We start from the raw sequence: 23,916 nt of genomic DNA, 5'->3' as shown, positions 1-23,916 counted from the left end.
TGCCCGGAGTAGCAAGGTGGGTTATTAACCCTAGGTTCCGGAGGCTCGGCAGGCCAGGAAGTAACAGGTGGCACGAGACGAAGACTCTGGAACTGTCCAGAGAGGTCGGAAACCTGAGCGGCCAGGTTCTCCACGGCATGGCGAGCAGCAGACAATTCCTGCTCGTGTCTGCCGAGCATGGCTCCTTGGATCTTGACGGCAGTGTTACGAGCCTCTGTAGTCGCTGGGTCCATTCCTTGGTCGGATCCTTCTGTTATGCAGGTGAATGAGGACCCAAAAGCGACTTGGCGAAAACAGAGTTTTTAATTCAGTAAGAAACTTTACAAAACAAAAAGCATAATACTACTCGTAAAGACGAGAACAGACTGGAGACTTGATCGAGAACTGCAGGTTGCCTCGGGAAGGCACTTGAACCTAGCAGACTCAGACACCTGCTCACCACGCAGCATCTGAGGGAAACACGACACGACAGGGCAAAACATAGACACAGCACGGTGAATTATAGATGAGGATCCGACGGGGCAGGAACGGAAAACAAGGAGAGAAATAGGGACTCTAATCAGGGAAAAGGATCGGGAACAGGTGTGGGAAGACTAAATGATTGATTAGGGGAATAGGAACAGCTGGGAGCAGGAACGGAACGATAGAGAGAAGAGAGAGCGAGAGAGTGAGAGAGGGAGGGGGAGAGAGAGGGATAGAAAGAGGGAAAGAACCTAATAAGACCAGCAGAGGGAAACGAATAGAAGGGGAAGCACAGGGACAAGACATGATAATTAATGACAAAACATGACAGATCCACCCTTGTCTCACCAACACCGGTTTCTCTCATCCCCCATTAATCACACAGACTTGGTTGGTATCTATGGACGTCGAAGGAATCGGTGAATCCAGTGGTACAACCCCGAAGATTGTAGCTGAAACACACAATGTTAAAACAGGGATAGAAGTTCAAAATGTTCGATGTTGAAACTTTTGGTTAAATATACATTTGTAGACACAACCCAGAAAATGTTAAATGTCAACACCAAGACTGCCCCCAATCCAAAAGCATTTGTAAACAGCAATTACCCGAAGAGAATTAGGATTGTGGAAGCCATTTTCAGGTTGTTTCACAAATAAAGCACTCTGTAAACATTCTCATGGATTCAAAGTCTGAAGGATTATGAAAAATTCTACTTATAGTATTACTGACATAGCCTCGATGACATTTTAAATTCCATTTCAAGAACAAATGTGGAAGGCAATAAGGACATGTACTGTTAAATCTTCTTCTGGTAGATTAAGGCTCTTTATGGAAAACTCACAGAAGAAATTGATTGAAAGGTGAAATGTGTGATAAATAGTGAATCCTTTAGACACCCACACCAGTTTACATAATCATATAAACTCAGCACAAAAAAGAAATGTCCCTTTTTCAGGACCCTGTCATTCAAAGATAATTCGTAAAAATCCAAATAACTTCACAGATCTTCATTGTAAAGGGTTTAAACACTATTTCCCATGCTTGTTCAATGAACCATAAACAATTAATGAACATGCACCTGTGGAACGGTCGTTAAGACACTAACAGCAAACAGACGGTAGGTAGTTAAGGTCACAGTTATGAAAACTTAGGACACTAAAGAGGCCTTTCTACTGACTCTTAAAAACACCCCCAAAAAAGATGCCCAGGGTCCCTGCTCATCTGCGTGAACATGTCTTAGGCTACAGGGAGACAGGACGGACAGGTGCTCGCCCTCACAGTCGCAGACCACGTGTAACAACACCTGCACAGGATCAGTACATCTGAACATCACACCTGCGGGACAGGATGGCAACAACAACTGCCCGAGTTACACCAGGAACGCACAATCCCTCCATCAGAGCTCAGACTGTCTACAATAGGCTGAGAGAGGCTGGACTGAGGGCTTGTAGGCCTGTTGTAAGGCAGGTCCTCACCAGACATCACCAGCAACAACGTCGCCTATGGTGACAAACTCACTGGACCAGACAGGACTGGCAAAAAGTGCTCTTCACTGACGAGTCATGGTTTTGTCTCACCAGGGGTGATGGTCGGATTTGCGCTTATTGTCGAAGGAATGAGCATTACCTCGAGGCCTGTACTCTGGAGCGAGATCGATTTGGAGGTGAAGGGTCTGTCATGGTCTGGGGTGGTGTGTCACAGCATCATCGGACTGAGCTTGTTGTCATTGCAGGCAATCTCAATGCTGTGCGTTACAGAGAAGACATCCTCCTCTCTCATGTGGTACCCTTCCTGCAGGCTCATCGTGACATAACCCTCCAGCATGACAATGCCACCAGCCATACTGCTCGTTCTGTGCGTGATTTCCTGCAAGACAGGAATGTCAGTGTTCTGCCATGGCCAGTGAAGAGCCCGGATCGCAATCCCATTGAGCACGTCTGGGACCTGTTGGATTCGAGGGTGAGGGCTTGTGCCATTCCCCCCAGAAATGTTTGGGAACTTGCAGGTGCCACATCTCACAGCAAGAACTGGCAAATCTGGTGCAGTCCATGAGGAGGAGATGCATTGCAATACTTAATGCAGCTGGTGGCCACACCAGATACTGACTGTTACTTTTGATTTGACTCCCCCTTTGATCAGGGACATATTATTCCATTTATGTTAGTCACATGTCTGTGGAACTTATTCAGTTTATTGTCTCAGTTGTTGAATCTTGTTATGTTCATACAAATATTTCCACGTGTTAAGTTTGCTGAAAATAAATGCAGTAGACAATGAGAGGACATTCCTTTTTTTAGTACATCCTCAAAGAAACACACACACACATACACACACAGCTTTATTTTTGTGAAATTTCAGGATTTTGTGGGGAGTAAAAAATGTTGACCATTAAAAATCCTATTTTCCCTAACCCTTAACCTAACCCTAACTTTAACCCAACCTTATCCCCAAAAGCCCTAACCCGAAACCTAACCCTAACCTTAGAATTACAATGGGCCAGTGCAATTCAGGGTAAACACCCCCATAAACAGACATACTACAAACCTAACCTTAACCCCAAAACACTAAATCTAACCCTTAAGCTTAAAATAGCATTTTAACAAATTCAGGACATGAAATAAGTCCAGACTTTTCAAACTATTTATTGTTTTCCTACCTTGTCAGGCCATTCAAGTGAATTATTAGGACGTTGGGGTCCTGATAAGGAAGGAAAACAAGTACACACACTCTCACTCTGTTTCGCTCTCTCTCTCAAATGCACAGCCCTCTGGGGAATGTCTAGTATGTTGAATAAAGAACTTTGAAACAGCTTGAGTGTGTACTTTTCTGGCTGTGAGATTAGTTTGAAAAAGTTCAAAGTTGAATCCCTCTATCCCTCATTCCATTCCTCCCCCCATCCCTCCCTTCTGCCTAACTCTGTGGCCCACCTCATCTGTTTGCATCTCTCTAAGGTCCTGTTTCAGGTGATAAATAAAAAAGAGAAATTGGAAAAAATATCTTCAGTTCACCAGTAACACCAATACTAACCTCTGAGTCTGTCTCAAGGTCCTATTGACCCAGTCAACTGAGACACCCTACCCTGTCACCATCAGCGTGTCTGTCTGCTGACCTGACATGACAGGGGCATGCTAGTCTCTTTTAATGGAGGTCATTTGTATTTACTGTCCCCCTACGTATTTATTTGGACAGTGAAGCTGAAACTTTGAATTTGGCTCTGTCCTCCACCATTTTGGATTTGAGATCAAATGTTTAATATGAGGCAACAGTACAGAATGGCACTTTTTATTTGAGGGTATTTTCCTACATATCTGTTGTACCATTGAGAAATCAATGCACTTTATGTGTCTAGTCCCCCCATTTGAAGGTGTAGAATTATTTTGACAAATTAACTTGGTATTAACTTTAGTCAAAAGTGTTGTATTTTAATCCCAGATTCCTAGCACACAATGACTGCATCAAGCTTGTGACTCTACAAATGTGTTGGATGCATTTGCAGTTTGTTTTGGTTGTGTTTCGGGTTATGTTGTGCCCCAATAGAAATCAATGGTTAATAATGTATTGTGTCATTTTGGAGTCACTTTTATTGTAAATAAGACTAGAATATGTTTCTGAACACTTCTACATTCATGTGGATGCTACCATGATTAGGGACCATCATGAATGAATAATGAATAATGATGAGTGAGAAAGTTACAGATTAAAGTGACTCCAAAATGACACTACATTATTTACAATTCATTTCTATTGGGCACAACATCGTCCGAAACACGACCACAGCAAACTGCACATACATCCAACAAGTATGTAGTCACAAGCTTGATGTATTCATTGCATGCTAGGAATATGGGACCAAATACTAAACTATTGACTAAATGTTATATACTATAAGTGAATTTGTCCAAATACTTATGACACCCTTAAGAATTTTGCCAGCTTGATGTCACTCAATTTTTTTTAAATGATCTTGCTGCTCAACAACTCAGTGAGTTCATTCTGTATTTGGTGGTCAAGGTAGCTGGTGGTGTGACTCGAGGTCCATTTTTGGACAGGGTTAAGGTGCTCTTTCATGATTGGATCAAATTGTCCAAATACGTAGGGGACAGTAAATACAAACTACCTCCATTAAAAGAGACTAGCATGCCCCTGTCATGTCAGGTCAGCAGACAGACATGCTGATGGTGACAGAGTAGGGGGTCTCAGTTGACTGGGTCAATAGGACCTTGAGACAGACTCAGAGGTTAGTATTGGTGTTAATCCCAGAAGGGAACTGAAGATATTTTTTCCAAATTCTCTTTTTTATTGATCCCCTGAAACAGGACATTGGAGAGATGCAAACAGGTGAGGTGGGCCCCAGAGTTAGGCAGAAGGGAGGAATGGGGGGAGGAAGGGAATGAGGGATAGAGGGATTGAACCTCTTTGAGGAAATGTCCATTTGATGGAGAGTACAGTGTACAGTCTGTGCTTCTACACCTGCATTGCTTGCTGTTTGGGGTTTTAGGCTGGGTTTCTGTACAGCACTTTGAGATATCAGCTGATGTAAGAAGGGCTATATAAATACATTTGATTTGATTTCTGTGTGTCCCCTTTAGTGTCAGATCTCTAACTGCCAGAGACTGCACAATAACAGTCAGATGTGTCAACACCTCTCTCCATCTTGTCCTCTCAAGCTCCATAAGTGCCATCTCATGTTTATCAATTGCTTCCCATTTTTTGATCCTCATTGACAGTTCTTTCCTTGTTTTCATGCAGTTTTGGAGTTCTGGACTGCTGTCGTGCGAAGTCAGCAAAGAACTTGCATGTCTGTCAGTCCTTGAGTTTTCTAAATACGTTGTCTTCTTAGAAAAGAGTTTGCACCAGAAGCAGAAGAGGCTGTTGTTTCTGTCAGAATGCACCAACCAACTTCTAGGGATATTTGTTCACCACTCACCAAGGTCTTCCTGAAATGCTGGTGGTGGCAACTTCTTCCGTCACTCTCATTCCTTGGGAAAACAAAGTTAGGTGGTACCTCACTTGGTCATCTGCAAACTGATTGTGTCCGAATTCTGTCGGCCAGAACCGAAGGCCAGTCAGCAGGGTCTGTAGACAGTGGTTCATCCTCAGCAGCAGGATTTGGTGGGGATACTGCTACAGGCATTTCTAACGGAGAGCACATGGGCATTAGTTGGGTCATTAAATGGGTCTTCCTCATCCTCAGGCTCAGACAACATTTGTGAAGACACCTGTGTGGCTGAGGAGGTGGATGGCTCCTCATCCTGATTCTCTGAGATCATTTCTGAAGAGGCCTGTGTGGCTGAGGAGGTAGATGGCTCCTCATCCTGATTCTCTGAGATCATTTCTGAAGAGGCCTGTGTGGCTGAGGAGGTGGATGGCTCCTCATCCTGATTCTCTGAGATCATTTCTGAAGAGGCCTGTGTGGCTGAGGAGGTGGATGGCTCCTCATCCTGATTCTCTGAGATCATTTCTGAAGAGGCCTGTGTGGCTGAGGAGGTAGATGGCTCCTCATCCTGGCCAGTGCCAGAGGGTGCTCCAAAAATTTCCAGAAGTGTCCCTGAATTTGCATTAAATACAGTATATGAGTCTGACAACCTGACACCCTAAATACATTATGCACAATTTATCAAACTTTCAGAATAGGAACCAAATTAACCATACAACCTCCTTGGCTAATTATAGGGATAAGACAACTCAAAATATTAAATATATCACAAAATATCAGCATAATAGACGTCTTTTACGTTAGCCAACAGCATTGGAAAATCCCCTTAATGAGCTCAGGACCTAGTCAATACTATCACCGAAAATCTTTATGATGTCACCTCAATGAAACTTAACCAAATCCATAATGTAGTAGTTCGGTGGTAATCATTTTGCTGCAGGCTACACACATTATCATGATGAACCTGTGTGAAATGATATCCAATGTTATGTAAGCTAGTAGGACAGGAAACGAAATAGTGTCGCCCTATGTGTAATAGCATAGCAAGCAACATAGCAACATAGGCTAACAACATAAGTGTTATACTAGCCTATTGCATTGCATGCATAATATTATACTCATAAAGAGATGGCATCGCTGCAAATCTTTGTCTTTTGCGCGTTTCTCCTCCTCTTCTTTCCTCTTTTTCCTAAACTGGGCGCCTGATGGCTTCGACCTTTTCTTATCCATTTGTGTTGATTTGGCACGAATACATTACCCATCCCTCAACACTGTCAACCAAGAGTCAAGACTAAACCAATTCACCTTGGTGGTGTGCAGACTGCTTTTATATTATTCTTAACAATTTCGCATAAAAGCAGAAAAAAATGCAACAATATGTCTGTGAAACCAACAGTTGAAGTCGGAAGTTTACATACACTTAGGTTTGAGTCATTAAAACTCGTTTTTTCAACCACTCCACACGTTTCTTGTTAACAATCTATAGTTTTGGCAAGTCAGTGTGAACTTCTACTTTGTGCACGACACAAGTCATTTTTCCAACAATTGTTTACAAACAGATTATTTCACTTATAATTCACTGTATCACAATTCCAGTGGGTCAGAAGTTTACATACACTAAGTTGACTGTGCCTTTAAACAGCTTGGAAAATTCCAGAAAAAGATGTCATGGCTTTAGAAGCCATTAGAAAAAAATTGTAGACCTCCACAAGTCTGGTTCATCCTTGGAAGCAATTTCCAAACACCTGAAGGTACCACGTTCATCTGTACAAACAATAGTACGCAAATATAAACACCATGGGACCATGCAGCGTCATACCACTCAGGAAGGAGACGCATTCTGTCTCCTAGAGATGAACGTACTTTGGTGCGAAAAATGCAAATCAATCCCAGAACAACAGCAAAGGACCTTGTGAAGATGCTGGAGGAAACAGGTGCAAAAGTATCTGTATCCACAGTAAAAACGAGTCCTATATCAACATATCTTGAAAGGCCGCTCAGCAAGGAAGAAGCCATTGCTCCAGAAGCTGCATAAAAAAAGCCAGACTACGGTATGCAACTGCACATGGGGACAAAGATCATACTTTTTGGAGAAATGTCCTCTGGTCTGATGAAACAAAAATATAACTGTTTGGCCATAATGACCATCGATATGTTTGGAGGAAAAAGGGGGAGGTTTGCAAGCCGAAGAAGACCATACCAACTATGAAGCACGAGGGTGGGAGCATCATGTTGTGGGGTGCTTTGCTGCAGGAGGGACTGGTGCACTTCACAAAATAGATGGCATCATGAGGGAGGGAAATGATGTGGATATATTGAAGGAACATCTCAAGACATCAGTCAGGAAGTTAAAGCTTGGTCACAAATAGGTCTTCAAAATGGACAATGACCCCAAACATACTTCCAAAGTTGTGGCAACATGGCTTAAGGACAACAAATTCAAGGTATTGGAGTGGCCATCACAAAGCCCTAACCTCAATCCCATAAAAAAATTGTGGGCAGAACTGAAAAAGCGGGTGTGAGCAAGCAGGCCTACAAACCTGACTCCGTTACATGAGCTCTGGCAGGAGGAATTGGCCAAAGTTTACCCAACTTATTGTGGGAAGTTTGTGGAAGGCTTCCCGAAACATTTGACCCAAGTTAAACAATATGAAGGCAATGCTACCAAATACTAATTGAGTGTATGTAAACTTCTGACCCACTGGGAATGTGATGAATGAAATAAAAGCTGAAATAAATCATAAATGTCAGGAATTGTGAAAACCTGAGTTTAAATGTATTTGGCTAAGGTGTATGTAAACTTACGACTCCAACTGTATATATTCACAGTATTATGAATTTATTTGGTAGCGTTTCGTAGTGTGACTGATTTACTAATTCCATTATTAACGTACAAAGTTAGAGGTGTGCTATTTGATAGATTCCCCCGCTCCCCCTACCTCGGGCTTCCTACCCCTGCCCTCCTCTCCATCTCATACTTCTGAGTGGGAGACCTTCCCAGGCAGTAGCCTGCCTAGCTCACAAACTAGAATCAGGTCGCCCACTCTGACAAGGTTAATTGTCCCACACGGTGACATGATATCATTGACATGACGTGCAAATGAGAGCTAGAAAACCTATCGCGCAAATGTCACCATTCCAAAGAATTGTGTGAGAGCAGCTGCCCATGTCGCCAACACCTAAATCCGCCACTGTGTGGTGTGTGTGCGTGTGCGTGTGCGTGTGCGTGTGCGTGTGCGTGTGTGTGTGTGTGTGTGTGTGTGTGTGTGTGTGTGTCCCTAATGCCCGTGGGAAGGAGAGTCGATGTGATCTTTGCTTTGGATCAAAGCCAGGTGTCAATCTGTCCCTCCGTGTTAAAGAGAGTCCCTGTCTGTCTCCCACCGCACTGGTAATGAGACCAGACAGACGGCAGTAGCATCGGCAGCAGCATCCTCTCGCTGAGTTCCATTTCCATTCTCTTAATGTCAATCTAGGATTCCTCCCTCTGTCTGTTCCCGTGGCCTTAATCACACTGAGCAACACTGGCACTCCTCAGGACCTAATGATCCCAGATTGACACCGCTCAGGTGTTCCCAGCATGACACTTAAAGCCTGCCGTCAGCGCGGGGATTAAGAGTGGGAGAGATGAGAGCACACAGACACACACATTGTCAGAAAGTTACACACATGCACTCACATATACACGTCACATGCACGCACACACACACACACACATTCAGTCAGACAGTTACACACACTAAACTTTGTAGAAACACCCAAATTCAAAAACATGCATTTATTAAACGTTTCATTCATCAGATATGATTATTGGAGCCTTCTCCCTTAAAACAATTTACAACTATGTCCACAGATGTCATTAAAATTGGATGAAATCTCTTTCCCTATCTTTTCCACCTGTCTCCTGTGTGCTGAAGAGTTTCGATTGGAGCAGTAGGGGGACCCTGTCTGTTTCAAACAGGGCCCAGGGGACTGAGGGGAGTGGGGGCAGAGGTAAAGCACAGGGCCGCTGCTCCATCCCCAGCTTCCCTCTCTCTCCTAATCCCATGCTAGAAGGTGTTGGCTCAATTAGAGTCGGCCTCGGCTCAGGAACTTTCTCACCTTAGCACCCTCTCTTTGGCAGTGATGCCGTGCTCCAAATTGAGGTTGAAGGCTGTTCCGTCCTCTACCCGCTCAATATCCCCGACATGGCCACAGTGGTCTGTCTGTGTGAGCGTTGGCTGTGACTGTGACATTATGTGGCAGGGCTGGGTGGTGTCTGTCTCGCTGGGCCAGGTCCAATGGCTCTCAGGAAGGGAGAGGAGAGGCGATTGACAGGGCCCGTCAGGTCAGGTCTGGGAACATGGTCCTCGCACAACTTTAATGTTCCTTAAATACATCCAGAGCTGTTTTCGAGGACATGCATTTTTCATGAGTACAGCTCTTTATCTTTTAGAAATATATGCCCAGTGTTACAGCTACGGAGTGTCTCTCTAATAAGAGTACAAGTCACAAGCAGATCTTGTCTGTTATTCTGTTTATTGCCTGTATGTTTCTCCTGCTCATTGAAGAGATTTTAGGGATGCATCTGTTTCTGCCTAGGAAAACGAGAGGGACGAGTCATGTGGCATATGTTGGCTTGTATAACTTTGTGTGTGTGTGTGTGTGTGTGTGTGTGTGTGTGTGTGTGTGTGTGTGTGTGTGTGTGTGTGTGTGTGTGTGTGTGTGTGTGTGTGTGTGTGTGTGTGTGTGTGTGTGTGTGTGTGTGTGTGTGTGTGTGTGTGTGTGTGTGTGTTGCAGACATCACAGCGAAGGATTTTATTGAGCAGCGTGGTAGCTTGAGGAGTCGTTATGAACTGCTGGTGGACTTCCTGTCGGAGATGTTGTCGGTGGGCATTGACGACATCAACGTCTTCAGCCTGACAGACGTCAGGGAGAGGACGCTGGACGTGCGCTTCGCAGTGCACAGCAGTCCCTTCCTCAGAGCAGAGAGACTACAGGGATACCTCGCCGCTCACAAACAAAAGGTACTGTGTAATGATGACCCTGGATGTTATCCTGTTGGATATACTGTGGATTTTCTGTGAGTTCGAAATGAACCTAGAACGATTGTGATTATTTTAATGAGCCTCACTCAATGTTAAGCATTAGAAAATGCAACCCGAACTCGAACGCCACTGAAAATACACGCAGAATTACTGGACAGAAGACATTTACATGCATGGTCAAATTATGGAAAATGCAGCCAATCAGACTGTTGCTAGCCGATTTTGAAGAGAGAGAGGGATTTCAATCGAAAAAAAATATGCAATATGTATTTGTGTAGCCTTGTGTTTTTCCACGTAATGAAAAACATAACCCTCTAGTTTTTGTTGAGCCGGTTTATGTGGATGTTACGAATAGATTATGTACATTGCAATGTCAATTACAGCATAATATGTCTGAGGCTGTTATTATGGTGCTGTCACTTTGACTACATTCGTTATTGTGGGCTGTGGAGCCTTACAGTGTAGTTGTTACACAGGAACAATCTTTGAAGTTAAACCAGACCATTAACTCGCCTGGTGGTTAACCACGTTGGGCCAGTAACCAAAATGTCGCTGGGTCGAATCCCAAAGCTGACGAGGTGAAAAATCTTGGCAAGGCACTTATAACCCTAAGACTCCTGTAAGTAGGTCTGTATAAGAGTGTCTGTTAAATGACTAAATGTACAATTTCAACATTTGAACCTTACCCAAAACTTAGACCCTGCTTCATCTTGTTCTGACATCTCTTCATTGAGGCGCACGATCACTTCCTCTTTCATGCAGTTGAAAGCTAGAGGGAAATAGGGAGAGAAAGAGATAGAGGGGGACAGACAGAGTTAGGGAAGGAGAGGGAAATCAGTGAAAGAGAGAAAGAAAGAGAAAGGGAGAGAGAGAAGTGAAGAAGAGAGAGAGGTTGTGGATGCTTCAGGTGTGGTTTGTGGATTGTCCATGCTCTTTCATCTGGATTCCATGTGCCCCTCTGAAAATATATTGATCACAAGCGTGGCGAGAGATGGTGAGCGCGGAGAGGGAAATAGGGAGGGGGGACGGCTGCGGTTATTAATGTTTGCAATTCTAGAGCAATGGAAATATGAGACAAAAATATGTTTCTCTCTCTCTCTCTATCTCTCGCTCTCTCTCTCTGTTTCTGACATGGCAATGGAGATTTCCCTTGCTGGTAGAGCATTTCAATTCTTAGTGCACCCCTGACAGTTTTAAGAAAGTAGATATTGGTTTCCTGTGGTTAAATTCATTGATATGTAGACCAAGTTCTATGTTCCTCTTGTAGAAGTAATAAGGCAGCTAGAGAGAAGGGATGTTTTGGTTGATTTTGGGAGAGTGAAAGAGGACCCTTTTGTGTTGTAGATCACTGCTTCCAGGCCTTTTGTTATGAGACTTCACTTCTGGGTTCTGTGTTGTCTGGGTACATGGACAATCCAAAAATTATTATAAGTAAGTTATATCGAAATATCCAAGCATACCCCTACATACTCTTTGTCAGTGTCTTGCCAGTCGATGATATTGAGTAGGAAAATGCCACCCCTAAGTCACATAATAAAAACGGTGTTTTGAAGTACATTACATTACCAAAAGTATCATTCCAAAATCATGGGCATTAATATGTAGTTGGTCCCACCTTTGCTGCTGTAACAGCCTCCACTCTTCTGGTAAGGCTTTTCACTAGATGTTGGAACATTTCTGCAGGGACTTGCTTCCATTCAGCCACAAAAGCATTAGTGAGGTTGGTCGGGCACTGATGTTGGGTGATTAGGCCTGGCCCGCAGTCGGTGTTCCAATTCATCCCAAAGGTGTTCGACGGGGTTGAGGTCAGGGCTCTGTGCAGGCCAGTCAAGTTCTTCCACACCGATCAGAAATTGTATGCTGTGGTGTTGATTTCCCTTCACTGGAACTAAGGGGTCTAGGCCGAACCGTGAAAAACAGCCCCTAACCATTATTCCTCCTCCACCAAACTGTACAGTTGACACTATGCATTTGGGCAGGTAGCGTTCTCAGATTGGTGAAGCGTGATTCATCACTCCAAAGAACATGTTTCCACTGCTCCAGAGTCCAATGGTGGTGAGTTTTACACCACTCCAGCCTACGCTTTGCATTGCGCATGGTGATCTTAGGCGTGGTGTGAGGCTGCTCGGACATGGAAACCCATTTCCCAACAAACAGTTCTTGTGCTGACGTTGCTTCCAGAGGCAGTTTGGAACTCGGTAGTGAGTGTTGCATTTTTATGGAAATGTTTGTCTATGGAGATTGGCTGTGTGCTCGATTTTACACACCCATCAGCAACGGGTGTGGCTGAAATAGCCAAATCTACTAATTTGATGGGGTGTCCACATATTTCTGTATATATAGTGTATATTCTAGCTCTGTTGGTGATTGGCTCAAGGTCTGTCGATTGTGAATTGGTTCAGTAGGACATGTGATATTGGTTGAGTTGTGAGTGTAGTGATGGAACATGCATGGGGAGAGGGAGCTCCTGATGTTTGTAACTTTTAAACAGTGTTTTATTTGTTGCCCCTGATCTCTGACAGCCCATGCCTACCCTATCTCCCCCTGTATGCCCTTCTCCCATTTCCTCTTTCCACTCTCTCCCAGTGTGCATGTCTCTGGCTTTGAACATTCAAGATCCCCCTGTAGCCTGCTGGGATTGAGGAAGTGGAAATCTCAGCATGCTCCACTCCCAAGGGCTCTCCTCTCTTCTCCCCATTTACCCCTCTGTTTTCCACCTCATATCCCCCTTATGCCCTGCTCCCCCCCCCTCCTCTCTCCTCATCTCCCGCTCAACCCCTCCCATACACATACCCTGTGATGTGACACAGGCAGAGACACACTGACAGAAATAGATAACGCCTAAAAACATGAGGTGAGAGACACTTCACACAGTGACAGAGTGACTTTTCTGGTAACAAATTCTATGAAGTCCATATTAATAATGCATTATACAGCATTATGCATGTACTCATAATGCACTGTAACAATGCAGTAACAATACAGTATAAACCAGTGGGGGTCAGTGCTGTTAAAGATAAGGGAGGACAATTATTTTTTTAATGAGCATGGCCTTATTTCTATTACAGCATATTGGATGACTCATTTAAATTCCATTCACCCAGTTCAATGTAACAGCGATAGGTTTAGGCTACTACATGATACTCACATTTTCCCTATACCCATTATGAGGTTGCTACAACCTAGCCTATGAATTAAAGTTGACAAAATAGGTGCACACAGGTCGAGAGACAAATTTGTGGTGACAGACAGTGACATTTAGTCCCAACTTGCACACTTGCCTGCATCTAGGTGATGTAGGGTGTAATCAGTAGTCCAAAAGTTGCAAACGATAATTTCTATTGGACATATTCAGGTATGTTTATCCCCGTTTTGTTTCGTTTGCTTCCGTTTTAAGAAACCTTTTCAACATAATCGGCAGAATGAATACACCCCTGATCACCTGTAAACACAGTTCACTTTCATAGCAGCCACATTGTATTCCTTCTCACATTCCTGCGCTCCCCTTCACCTCTTCCCTTCACTTGTGGACTTCAATGCACCAGCTATGTGACCAGGCGAAATAGCCTTTCCTAACCAAACCGCTACACACAGCCTACATTTTTGTCACCATATTAGCTAAAGTAATGTCATAGTCTGCATAACTAATAGAACTAACACGTTAGTAAACCCGCAACAATCATGCAGTAATGTAGTTACACCCCCAGGCCCCAGTGGCAATAAATGAGTAATACCAAAAGCTTACATTAACTTGGATGAGTTCCAGTGTTGTGTTGGAAAGTCATAGCCAGCTAACATAGCATCCCTCTGTTTGATGCAGGGGTGTTTCAGTTGGCTAAACTAGCTAGCTGCATTTTCTAGTGAAACTGAAAGTGAAAAAAACATGATAATCTCTATTTCTCTCATGATTCCCCTTCATTTTGGCAGATATCAATTTGTTTAAAACTGTTCAACTATTGTCTTTCTCTCTCTTTGAGTCAACTGCCTGTGCCATTCTGTACCATCACTCATTCATATATCTTTATGTACATATTCTTCATCCCTTTACACTTGTGTGTATAAGGTAGTTGTTGTGAAATTGTTAGGTTAGATTACTCGTTGGTTATTACTGCATTGTCAGAACTATAAGCACAAGCATTTCGCTACACTCGCATTAACATCTGCTAACCATGTGTATGTGACAAATAATATTTGATTTGATTTTAACTACTCACCACATTTTATACACTGCAGTGCTAGCTAGCTGTAGCTTATGATTTCAGTATTAGATTATTTCTCTGATCCTTTGATTTGGTGGACAACATGTCAGTTCAATCTACAAGAGCTCTGAAGTTGTCATAATTACTGTGTAAGTCCATGGAAGGGGGTGAGAACTATGAGCCTCCTAGGTTTTTTATTGAAGTCAATGTACACAGAGGAGGACGGAAGCTAGCTGTCCTCCGGCTATACCATGGTGCTACCCTACAGAATGCTGTTGAGGCTGCTGTAGACCTTCTTTGCACAATAGTGTGGTTTAATCAGTTATTCAGTGATGTGATTTTATTTCGTATAGTTTTATCTAAAAAGGATAACTTTCTAAATGTTATACAATTTTTATTTTTTATTAAATTCACTGAGGAGGATGGTCCTCTCCTTTCTCCTCTGAGGAGCCTTCACTGATATAAAAATAGTTATAGACACACATAAAGACTCATAGGCTTATAATTCCGTATACCAATACTCATAATGCATTATATGTATAATCATAATCACTTTTTATATACAGCAACATAGTGTTTTATAATTGCTGGTCACTTTTTCCTCAACGATCATGCAGCATTATAATTACAGCATGATACATTTCTAACGTTTTTGTCAATGAGCAGCAAGTTATTATTACTGCATCACAATCTTTGTATAGCATATAGCATACTTATAAAGTCATATTTGATTGATATGGGTAAAGTGATGAAATGCCTAAGGCAGACAGATAACAATACACCATAAACTGTTACTATACAATTATGAAGTGGTCATTGGTCTGCTTTCAGCGAATGAACCTCTGCACATTTCATGATGACACAACACAAAGCTCTTCATTCTTTTTCTCAAACATAACATACATTGCCTCAAGATCTTACAGATGTAGGACCTTAATGTGAGCTAGTTTGCTACAGTAAGAAAATAATCCTGAAGCAACAGGAAATGTGAATTATTTATGTGGATGATAAGTAATGGACAATTTTGAAGGGGTTGATATGCTTTTCGTAATTACAAGCTTCAGAAGCCTTTTTCAACCTCAACTAAATTAAAGGAAGGTCCTCCTGCAACAGGGGGACCAAGTTAAGACCCAACATATGTACAATTGGCACACCTGGATATTATATTAACATAAACAGTTCAAGAAAGAAAAAGGCAAATGAAAAAGTCAAAGCCCAGTGCGACAAAATTATACAATAACATTAATATTTACAATAACATTGCTCAGCGTGATTTGCATGCACCAATTGAATCTCAGCTTACGTAGGATGAGCAACACAAATGAGGAAAAGGTTGATGTTTGTACTCAATATTTTTTTTTTCAATTAAAAGCAAGAATTTCAGCACCTCGTAGAAAGACCGCAGTTGTACAGGACAAACATAGGTACAAAACTCAACTCAGCCTCGATAGAAGAGAACGGAGTTGAGAGTTCCTCAGCTATAAGTGACTATGATTATACTTATAATGCATTATGAGTATTGGTATACAGACTTTGAGTCCATATGAGTCTTTATGTGTGTCTATAACTATTCTTATGCTGTATTATTATGCTTATACTGTATTATTGCGATCATAGTGCATTATGAGAACATGTATCATGCTGTCGTGTCATTGGCCATGCCGGATTAAGTGATATGACATGCTATTCTATAAAATCCTTTCTCTGTAATTAATATTACCTGATTGAGTTCCGGCGCCGACAGAGATGGCCGCCTCGCTTCGCATTCCTAGGAAACTATGCAGTTTTTTGTTTTTTTTACGTGTTATTTCTTACATTAGTACCCCAGGTCATCTTAGGTTTCATTACATACAGTCGAGAAGAACTACTGAATATAAGATCAGCGTCAACTCACCATCAGTACGACCAAGAATATGATTTTCGCGACGCGGATCCTGTGTTCTGCCTTTCAACCAGGACAATGGAATGGATCCCAGCCGGCGACCCCAAAACAAATGACTCCGTAAAAGAGGGAAACGAGGCGGTCTTCTGGTCAGACTCCGGAGACGGGCACATCGTGCACCACTCCCTAGCATTCTTCTCGCCAATGTCCAGTCTCTTGACAACAAGGTTGATGAAATCCGAGCAAGGGTAGCATTCCAGAGGGACATCAGAGACTGTAACGTTCTTTGCTTCACGGAAACATGGCTCACTGGAGAGACGCTATCGGAGGCGGTGCAGCCAGCGGGTTTCTCCACGCATCGCGCTGACAGAAACAAACATCTTTCTGGTAAGAAGAGGGGCGGGGCATATGCCTTATGGCTAACGAGACATGGTGTGATCAAAGAAACATACAGGAACTCAAATCCTTCTGTTCACCTGATTTAGAATTCCTCACAATCAAATGTCGACCGCATTATCTACCAAGAGAATTCTCTTCGATTATAATCACAGCCGTATATATTCCCCCCCAAGCAGACACATCGATGGCTCTGAACGAACTTTATTTGACTCTTTGCAAACTGGAATACATTTATCCGGAGGCTGCATTCATTGTAGCTGGGTATTTTAACAAGGCTAATCTGAAAACAAGACTCCCTAAATTTTATCAGCATATCGATTGCGCAACCAAGGGTGGAAAAACCTTGGATCATTGTTACTCTATCTTCTGCGACGCATATAAGGCCCTGCCCCGCCCTCCTTTCGGAAAAGCTGACCACGACTCCATTTTGTTGATCACTGCCTACAGACAGAAATTAAAACAAGAGGCTCCCACGCTGAGGTTCCTGGTTATCTTCACGAACCCTGGCTAACAAGTTGAATCAGCAATACAAAATTGGTTTTAATTATTTATTTACTAAATACCTAACTAATCACACAGAATTACATATACACAGAATGCAAATTATGTCATACAGAAAACGTCCCTGGTGGACGGAGCCGACATGACGGCTGGTTACACAAAGGAAAGGGGGTTGGGTTTGAGTGAAAGAGCGGGAAGACTGAGGAACAAAGGGAGAAGCCATGCTATCGCAAATACAGTATCTTATGCATTCTAAATTACCACCCATTTGTAAAACGAAAATGCAATAAATATTTACTTTGGTAGTTTGGTCGTAGATGCTAGCCGTGTTGGCCAACAGAGATCTTCCTGTCCTCAGAAGAATGTCTCTGGTGGTAAATTGTATACATTGTAGTATCGTCATTGTGTGTTAGACTGGATACGTCATCCGTCCTTTCCTAGCCCACGTTTACAGCGGCCGCTGCTAACTCCACGGCTAGGAGGTATCACTTCTGGAGTGAATAAGAGTTCAAAGTTCATACCATTCACAACCAAAGCTCACGCTGAGGTTGGATTAGTTCTGTAAGTGACATGTTAGTCCCTTTTAACGTATGGACCGTCGTCCTATCATCCTCGGAACAGGAGGTTACATTTTCGTCAAGGGCTTAAATAGTGGAGGGAGAGAAGGGTGTGTTTCATAGTTTATAACCCATGTCTCTTCACAGGGGTGGGCCACTGATTGAGCAGAGCTCTAGCCTTATGAAAACCCAATTCTCTCATTTGGAAGCTAAAATTACATGTAGTCTTTTCACAAATAGTTTCATATTCAAACATTTAAATTGCACAATAATTCCATGTGAATCTGATAACTAGAATGTGTAGACTTTCCCAGATACAGTTTGTGTTGTCCTGTCATCAGTCATAATGTCTCAGATGACCACCGAACTGACATCATATTCATTAAGTACCAGCGCATATTTTCAACTGGTTCTATTACCGAAAAATGGTGCGCATGAAAGTACTTGTTTTTTCGCATGACCCGAAGGTTTCAGCCCGCCAAAAGTCTCGTGGGCGCGCGATTCTCACAATGGCAAGCCCCATTGAAAGCAGACATCGCGCTGAAGGCATAGAAACTGTTCCCAGGTCTGTAGCTGCTTGGGAAGGGTGGGGGCGATGACGTCAAAGTTGGGCCAACTTTTCTGATGACAAGAGAGTGTTAGGGAGAATGGCTGCCCTGAGAGTTCTGCTTTACATACAGACATAATTTGAACGGTTTTAGAAGCTTTCGAGTGTTTTCTATTCAATAATAATTATTATATGCATATATTAGCAATTTTGGACAGATTTTATTTCTGTTTACTATGGGCACGCAATTCCTCCAAAGGGGGCAGTAGTCAGCCCTATCCTTAACAGGTTTTTAACTGACTGGCCTAATTAAATAAATAAAATACATTTCTGCGTATTCCACCTTTAAATGGTTAGTAGCATAAACATAACCACATGTTTTGTTTGCATTAGTATATACATCAAAAGTCCCAATGCAACGTTACACTTCACTTTTCTATTTGTATTACATAAAACCGATTAGAATGTAGAAGTGATGTCGGAAAATGTTTTTCCGGGTTGTGATGTAATATCGAGGACGGATGTTTGTACTTATAGGTAACCAGATCGTCACTATAACTAAGTTACTTGACCACACTGTGTTGTTACATTGGTGAGTAAAAACATATGCTTCCTACATTTTTAACCATTGGATTTGGGCTTTGTTGGTTGCAGAGCAGGTGCAGCAGTGTATTGATGTTTAGAGGGATGTGTTTGTGACTGAAGGTTGTTTTAATCTAGACTCCATTCTGTTCTGGTCCCCAGTTTGACCAGCGACAGTGACCTTGTGAGACAGCATTTTATTTCGTCAAGCAAGGACATGATCAGCTTACCATCAGAGCACATAATAGACATTTGTTTCACGTCAGACCAGCAACAAACAAACGGCTGTACTGGACATGCTGCTAAGTACTGCTAATGAGTATGTTGATTTTAGGTCTAGTGTGTAATTATGGTTTGTTTGTATGACTGACTGTATCATTAAATGGGTGTTCAGCTGGTCTTCTCTAAGAACGTAGCCATTAAGCACCCTCCTCGTCTGATTGGCTTACCTAGAGACCGAGAGATATATTTGTTTATTTATTTATTTTCCCTTATGTACTTTAACTATTTGCACATCATTACATCACTGCATATAGACATAATATGTTATTTTAAATGTCTTTATTCTTTGGGAATTTTTGTAACTGTAATGTATTGTTTATTGTTTATTTCAAATTTGTTGACTATCTATTTCGCTTGCTTTGGCAATGTAAAAAAAAAAAATCCTATGCCAATATGAGCATCTTCCCCAATATTTGGAACTAAGGACTGATCACCCCAATCCACAAACGTGTAGATGTCAGAGTCTAGGTGATGTGGGTAAGGTGGAGTCAGGCACAGAATATAGAGATGAGTAATAATAGTAACTTTACTCAAAAATAATCTTCCAACAAGGAGAACGAAAATCCAGAATCACATAAACGAGACAACTGACAACAATAAACACACACAAAACCACGATGGCTCCAGAGGTTTAAACAGGGAAATAATTCAAACGTAATGGGAACCAGGTGTGTACAATACAGACAAAACAAATGGAAAAAGAAATGTAGATCGGTGGAGGCTAGAAAACCGGTGACGTCGAACGCCAAACGCCGCCCGAACAAAGAGAGGCACCAACTTCGGCAGAAGTCGTGACAGTAGACAGATTTGACCCCAATAACTATGTGGGATATGTGTCGTCAGCAACCTTGGGAAAATCCTCTGCATTATCATTAACAGCAGGCTCGTATATTTCCTCAGTGAAAACAATGTACTGAGCAAATGTCAAATTGGCTTTTTACCAAATTATCATACGACAGACCATGTATTCACCATGTACACCCTAATTGACAAACAAACAAACCAAAACAAAGGCAAAGTCTTCTCATGCTTTGTGGATTTAAAAAAGACTTCGACTTAATTTGGCATGAGGGTCTGCTATACAAATTGATAGAAAGTGGTGTTGAGGGAAAAACATACAATGTTATAACATCCATGTACACAAACAACAAGTGTGAGGTTAAAATTGGCAAAAAACATACACAATTCCCACAGGGCCGTAGAGTGAGACAGGGATACAGCTTAAGCCCCACCCTCTTCAACATATAAATTGGCGAGGGCGCTAGAACAGTCTGCAGCATCCGGCCTCACCTTACTAGAATCTGAAATCAAATGTCTAGTGTTTGCCGATGATCTGGTGCTTCTATCTCCAACAAAGTAAGACCAAAATAATGGTGTTCCAAAAAAGGTCCAGTCGCCAGGACCACAAATTCCACCTAGACACCTTTGCCCAAGAGCACACATAAAACTATACATACCTTGGCCTTAACAACAGCGCCACAGCTGACTTCCACAAACGAACGCCCTGAGAGACAAGGCAAGAAGGACCTTCTATGCCATCAAAAGGAAGATAAAATTTGACATACCAATTAGGATCTGGCTAAAAATACTAGGATCTGGCTAAAAATCAGTTATAGAACCCATTGCCCTTTATAGTTGTGAGGCCTGGGGTCCACTCACCAACCAGTAATTCACAACATGGGACAAACACCAAAGTTAAACTCCGCATGCAGAATTCTGCAAAAATATCCTCTGTGTACAATGTAAAACACCAAATAATGCATGCACAGCAGAATTAGGCCAATACCCGCTAATGATCAAAGGCAAAAGCTGTTAAATTCTACAACCACCTAAAAGGAAGCGATTCCCTAACCTTCCATAACAAAGTCATCCCCTACAGAGAGATGAACCTGGAGAAGAGTCCCCTAAGCAAGCTGGTCCTGGGGCTCTGTTCACAAACACAAACAGACCCAACAGAGCCCCAGGACAGCAACACAATTAGACCCAACCAAATCATGAGGAAACAAAAAGATAATTACTTGACACATTGGAAAGAATGAACAAAAATACTGAGCAAACTAGAATGCTATTTGGCCCTAAACAGAGAGTACACAGTGGCAGAATACCTGACTACTGTGACTGACCCAAACTTAAGGAAAGCTTTGACTATGTACAGACTCAGTGAGCATAGCCTTGCTATTGAGAATGGCATACAGACATGACAGACAGACAGACAGACAGACAGACAGACAGACAGACAGACAGACAGACAGACAGACAGACAGACAGACAGACAGACAGACAGACAGACAGACAGACAGACAGACAGACAGACAGACAGACAGACAGACAGACAGACAGACAGACAGACAGACAGACAGACAGACAGACAGACAGACAGACAGACAGACATGCCTCAGATCCACATAGGGGAAAGATGAGACCTAGAGGGGGGGAAAAGCACAGCGTTCCCCAATAGCGTGTTCGCTCTGTCTGTGCGTCGCCTCTTTCTGTTATTCCTCCCATCTCTTATTCAACTGTAATTCAGACGAAATGTCCTCAGGTGCTACCTCTCCAGTCCTTGGACTCAAATCCAATATGGTTAGCAAAACGTTTGTCGGTTTAAAACCAAACAAATTAGCCTCAGGTCCAACCTGAAGAATTTATCTTCCTCCTTGTCCTCCCTCCTGCCTTCTGAGCAAAGATGTCCCCGTTTTCAGCATATTCTTTGTAGGCCTACAAGTCCCTAGGGTGCCCTTTAATGTTTTCTCCACAGACTCTGCCCCAGGGATGCATGGGTATTGTAGTTGAAGCCCCATGGGTGCATCAAACTGTGTTTAGATAAAGCTGACAGTACAGTCATGCACAAAGCACAAAGAGCATTCACATTGCCATCCCTTCCCAGAGGTCATTTGGTCTTAGATGAAATATCTCTTCTGCCTGTATAGGGATTCTGGGTGTGCAGTCCCATGGTTAGTATTTGTCATTTGGCACACACCCATACACCCACATATGTTTCTCTGGTGAGCTATATGTTTGTCTTTCTAAACTAGTGGATTGGGAGATGGTCCATATCAGAAGTGTTTAATAAAGAGCTTGTATATTTTTTCAGCTTTTTGTTAAAAATCGCGCAAAATGTCAATGCCCTGCTACTCATGCCAGGAATATAGTATATGTATATTTACATTTACATTTAAGTCATTTAGCAGACGCTCTTATCCAGAGCGACTTACAAATTGAGATGAAGTTATCGCATCAACCAAAATGTGTAGACTCTTGAACAGGAATGACTACTACTAGTATGAACTTGCCTTTCGTCAAATTGTTACATCTCTGAAGTTCAAACAATCTAAATCACTGTTTTCGCGAGACAGCGTGGTATTGAGAATCCTCAAGACCAGGTGAAGAATCTTGTATTAAGTGACCCATCTGTACAACATTTATTAATGTGAGAGGAATACATTGAGAGGCTCAGCGATGTTAGGACTTTGAAAGTGAGGTTGTGTACGCCCCGTATAAGCCTAACAGTCCCTATCCACAGAGAGACGGGAGAGGGTTTGACTGGATTGAAGTTCCAGAGCCAAAGTACAGCACCTCCTTCACTTTCCATGCCAAAGTTTTAAAGCCTCAACAGATTCAATCTAGTATGTGTGGATAGAAAACATTCTGAAGTTTCTAAAACTGGTTAAATCATGTCTGTGACTATAACGGAACGTGTGTAGCAGGCAAAACCCCAATGTGAACTGTTCACCAAAAAAGAAAAAAATATCCCTCCGCCAAATTCTCTGTTTTGTCTATGGCAAGGGACAATAGATAGCGCCCAGTTTACAATTCCTACAGCTTCCACATGATGTCGCCAGTCTTGGCAATTGGGTTGAAGTTAATCCTTGGTGAAATGAAGAATAGGCACTTCCTGTCATCGGGTACACCGGAGGAAGTTATGAAAGAGAGAATATCAACCATGATTTCAAGACCTGCTGCTATTGAATTCAGATCGCCCCGTGATCAATTTGATCGATTATTAACGTTTACTAATACCTAAAGTTGGATTACAAAAGTAGTTTGAAGTGTTTTGTCAAAGTTTTGTCAAAGATGTTTTTTTCCTGGATCAGACAGGCTTCATAAATGGACATTTTGGGTATACATGGACGGATTTAATAAAAAAAGATGTTTATGGGACATATAGGAGTGCCAACAAAGAAGCTCGTCAAAGGTAATGAATGTTTTATATTTTATTTATGCGTTTTGTGTAGCGCCGGCTACGCTAATTCTTTTGTTTACGTCCCCTTCAGGTATTTCGGGGGGGTTGCATGCTATCAGATAATAGCTTCTCATGCTTTTGCCTAAAAGCATTTTAACAATCTGACATGTTGGCTGGATTCACAAAGAGTGTAGCTTTAATGGAGTACCCTGCATGTGTGTTTTAATGAAAGTTTGAGTTTTATCGAGTACTATTAGTTGTCACTCTGAAATTTCCCCTGATGTTGATCCCTGTACAGGGACCGCAGGCATAACAAGTTCCCTCTCAGCTAAGAAATGCAAAGCACCTTTTCAGGCAGTCACCG

General features: G+C 42.4%; 1 protein-coding gene across 1 annotated transcript in view; it reads left to right on the top strand.

Annotated features, from left to right (window-relative positions):
* Positions 1-23,916, top strand: part of LOC124033879 (neural-cadherin-like) — a 221,459-nt gene that overhangs the window by 130,415 nt on the left and 67,128 nt on the right. Inside the window, exon 21 of the mRNA XM_046346263.1 lies at positions 10,176-10,402. Within this exon, the coding sequence (XP_046202219.1) occupies positions 10,176-10,402 (227 nt within the window). The remainder of the gene's footprint in view (positions 1-10,175; positions 10,403-23,916) is intronic.

The sequence above is a fragment of the Oncorhynchus gorbuscha genome, linkage group LG04 (assembly GCF_021184085.1).
Source record: "Oncorhynchus gorbuscha isolate QuinsamMale2020 ecotype Even-year linkage group LG04, OgorEven_v1.0, whole genome shotgun sequence".
Classification (NCBI taxonomy): domain Eukaryota; kingdom Metazoa; phylum Chordata; class Actinopteri; order Salmoniformes; family Salmonidae; genus Oncorhynchus; species Oncorhynchus gorbuscha.
Note: the sequence above shows the minus strand (reverse complement) of the source record. Positions and strands in the feature narration are given on the sequence as shown.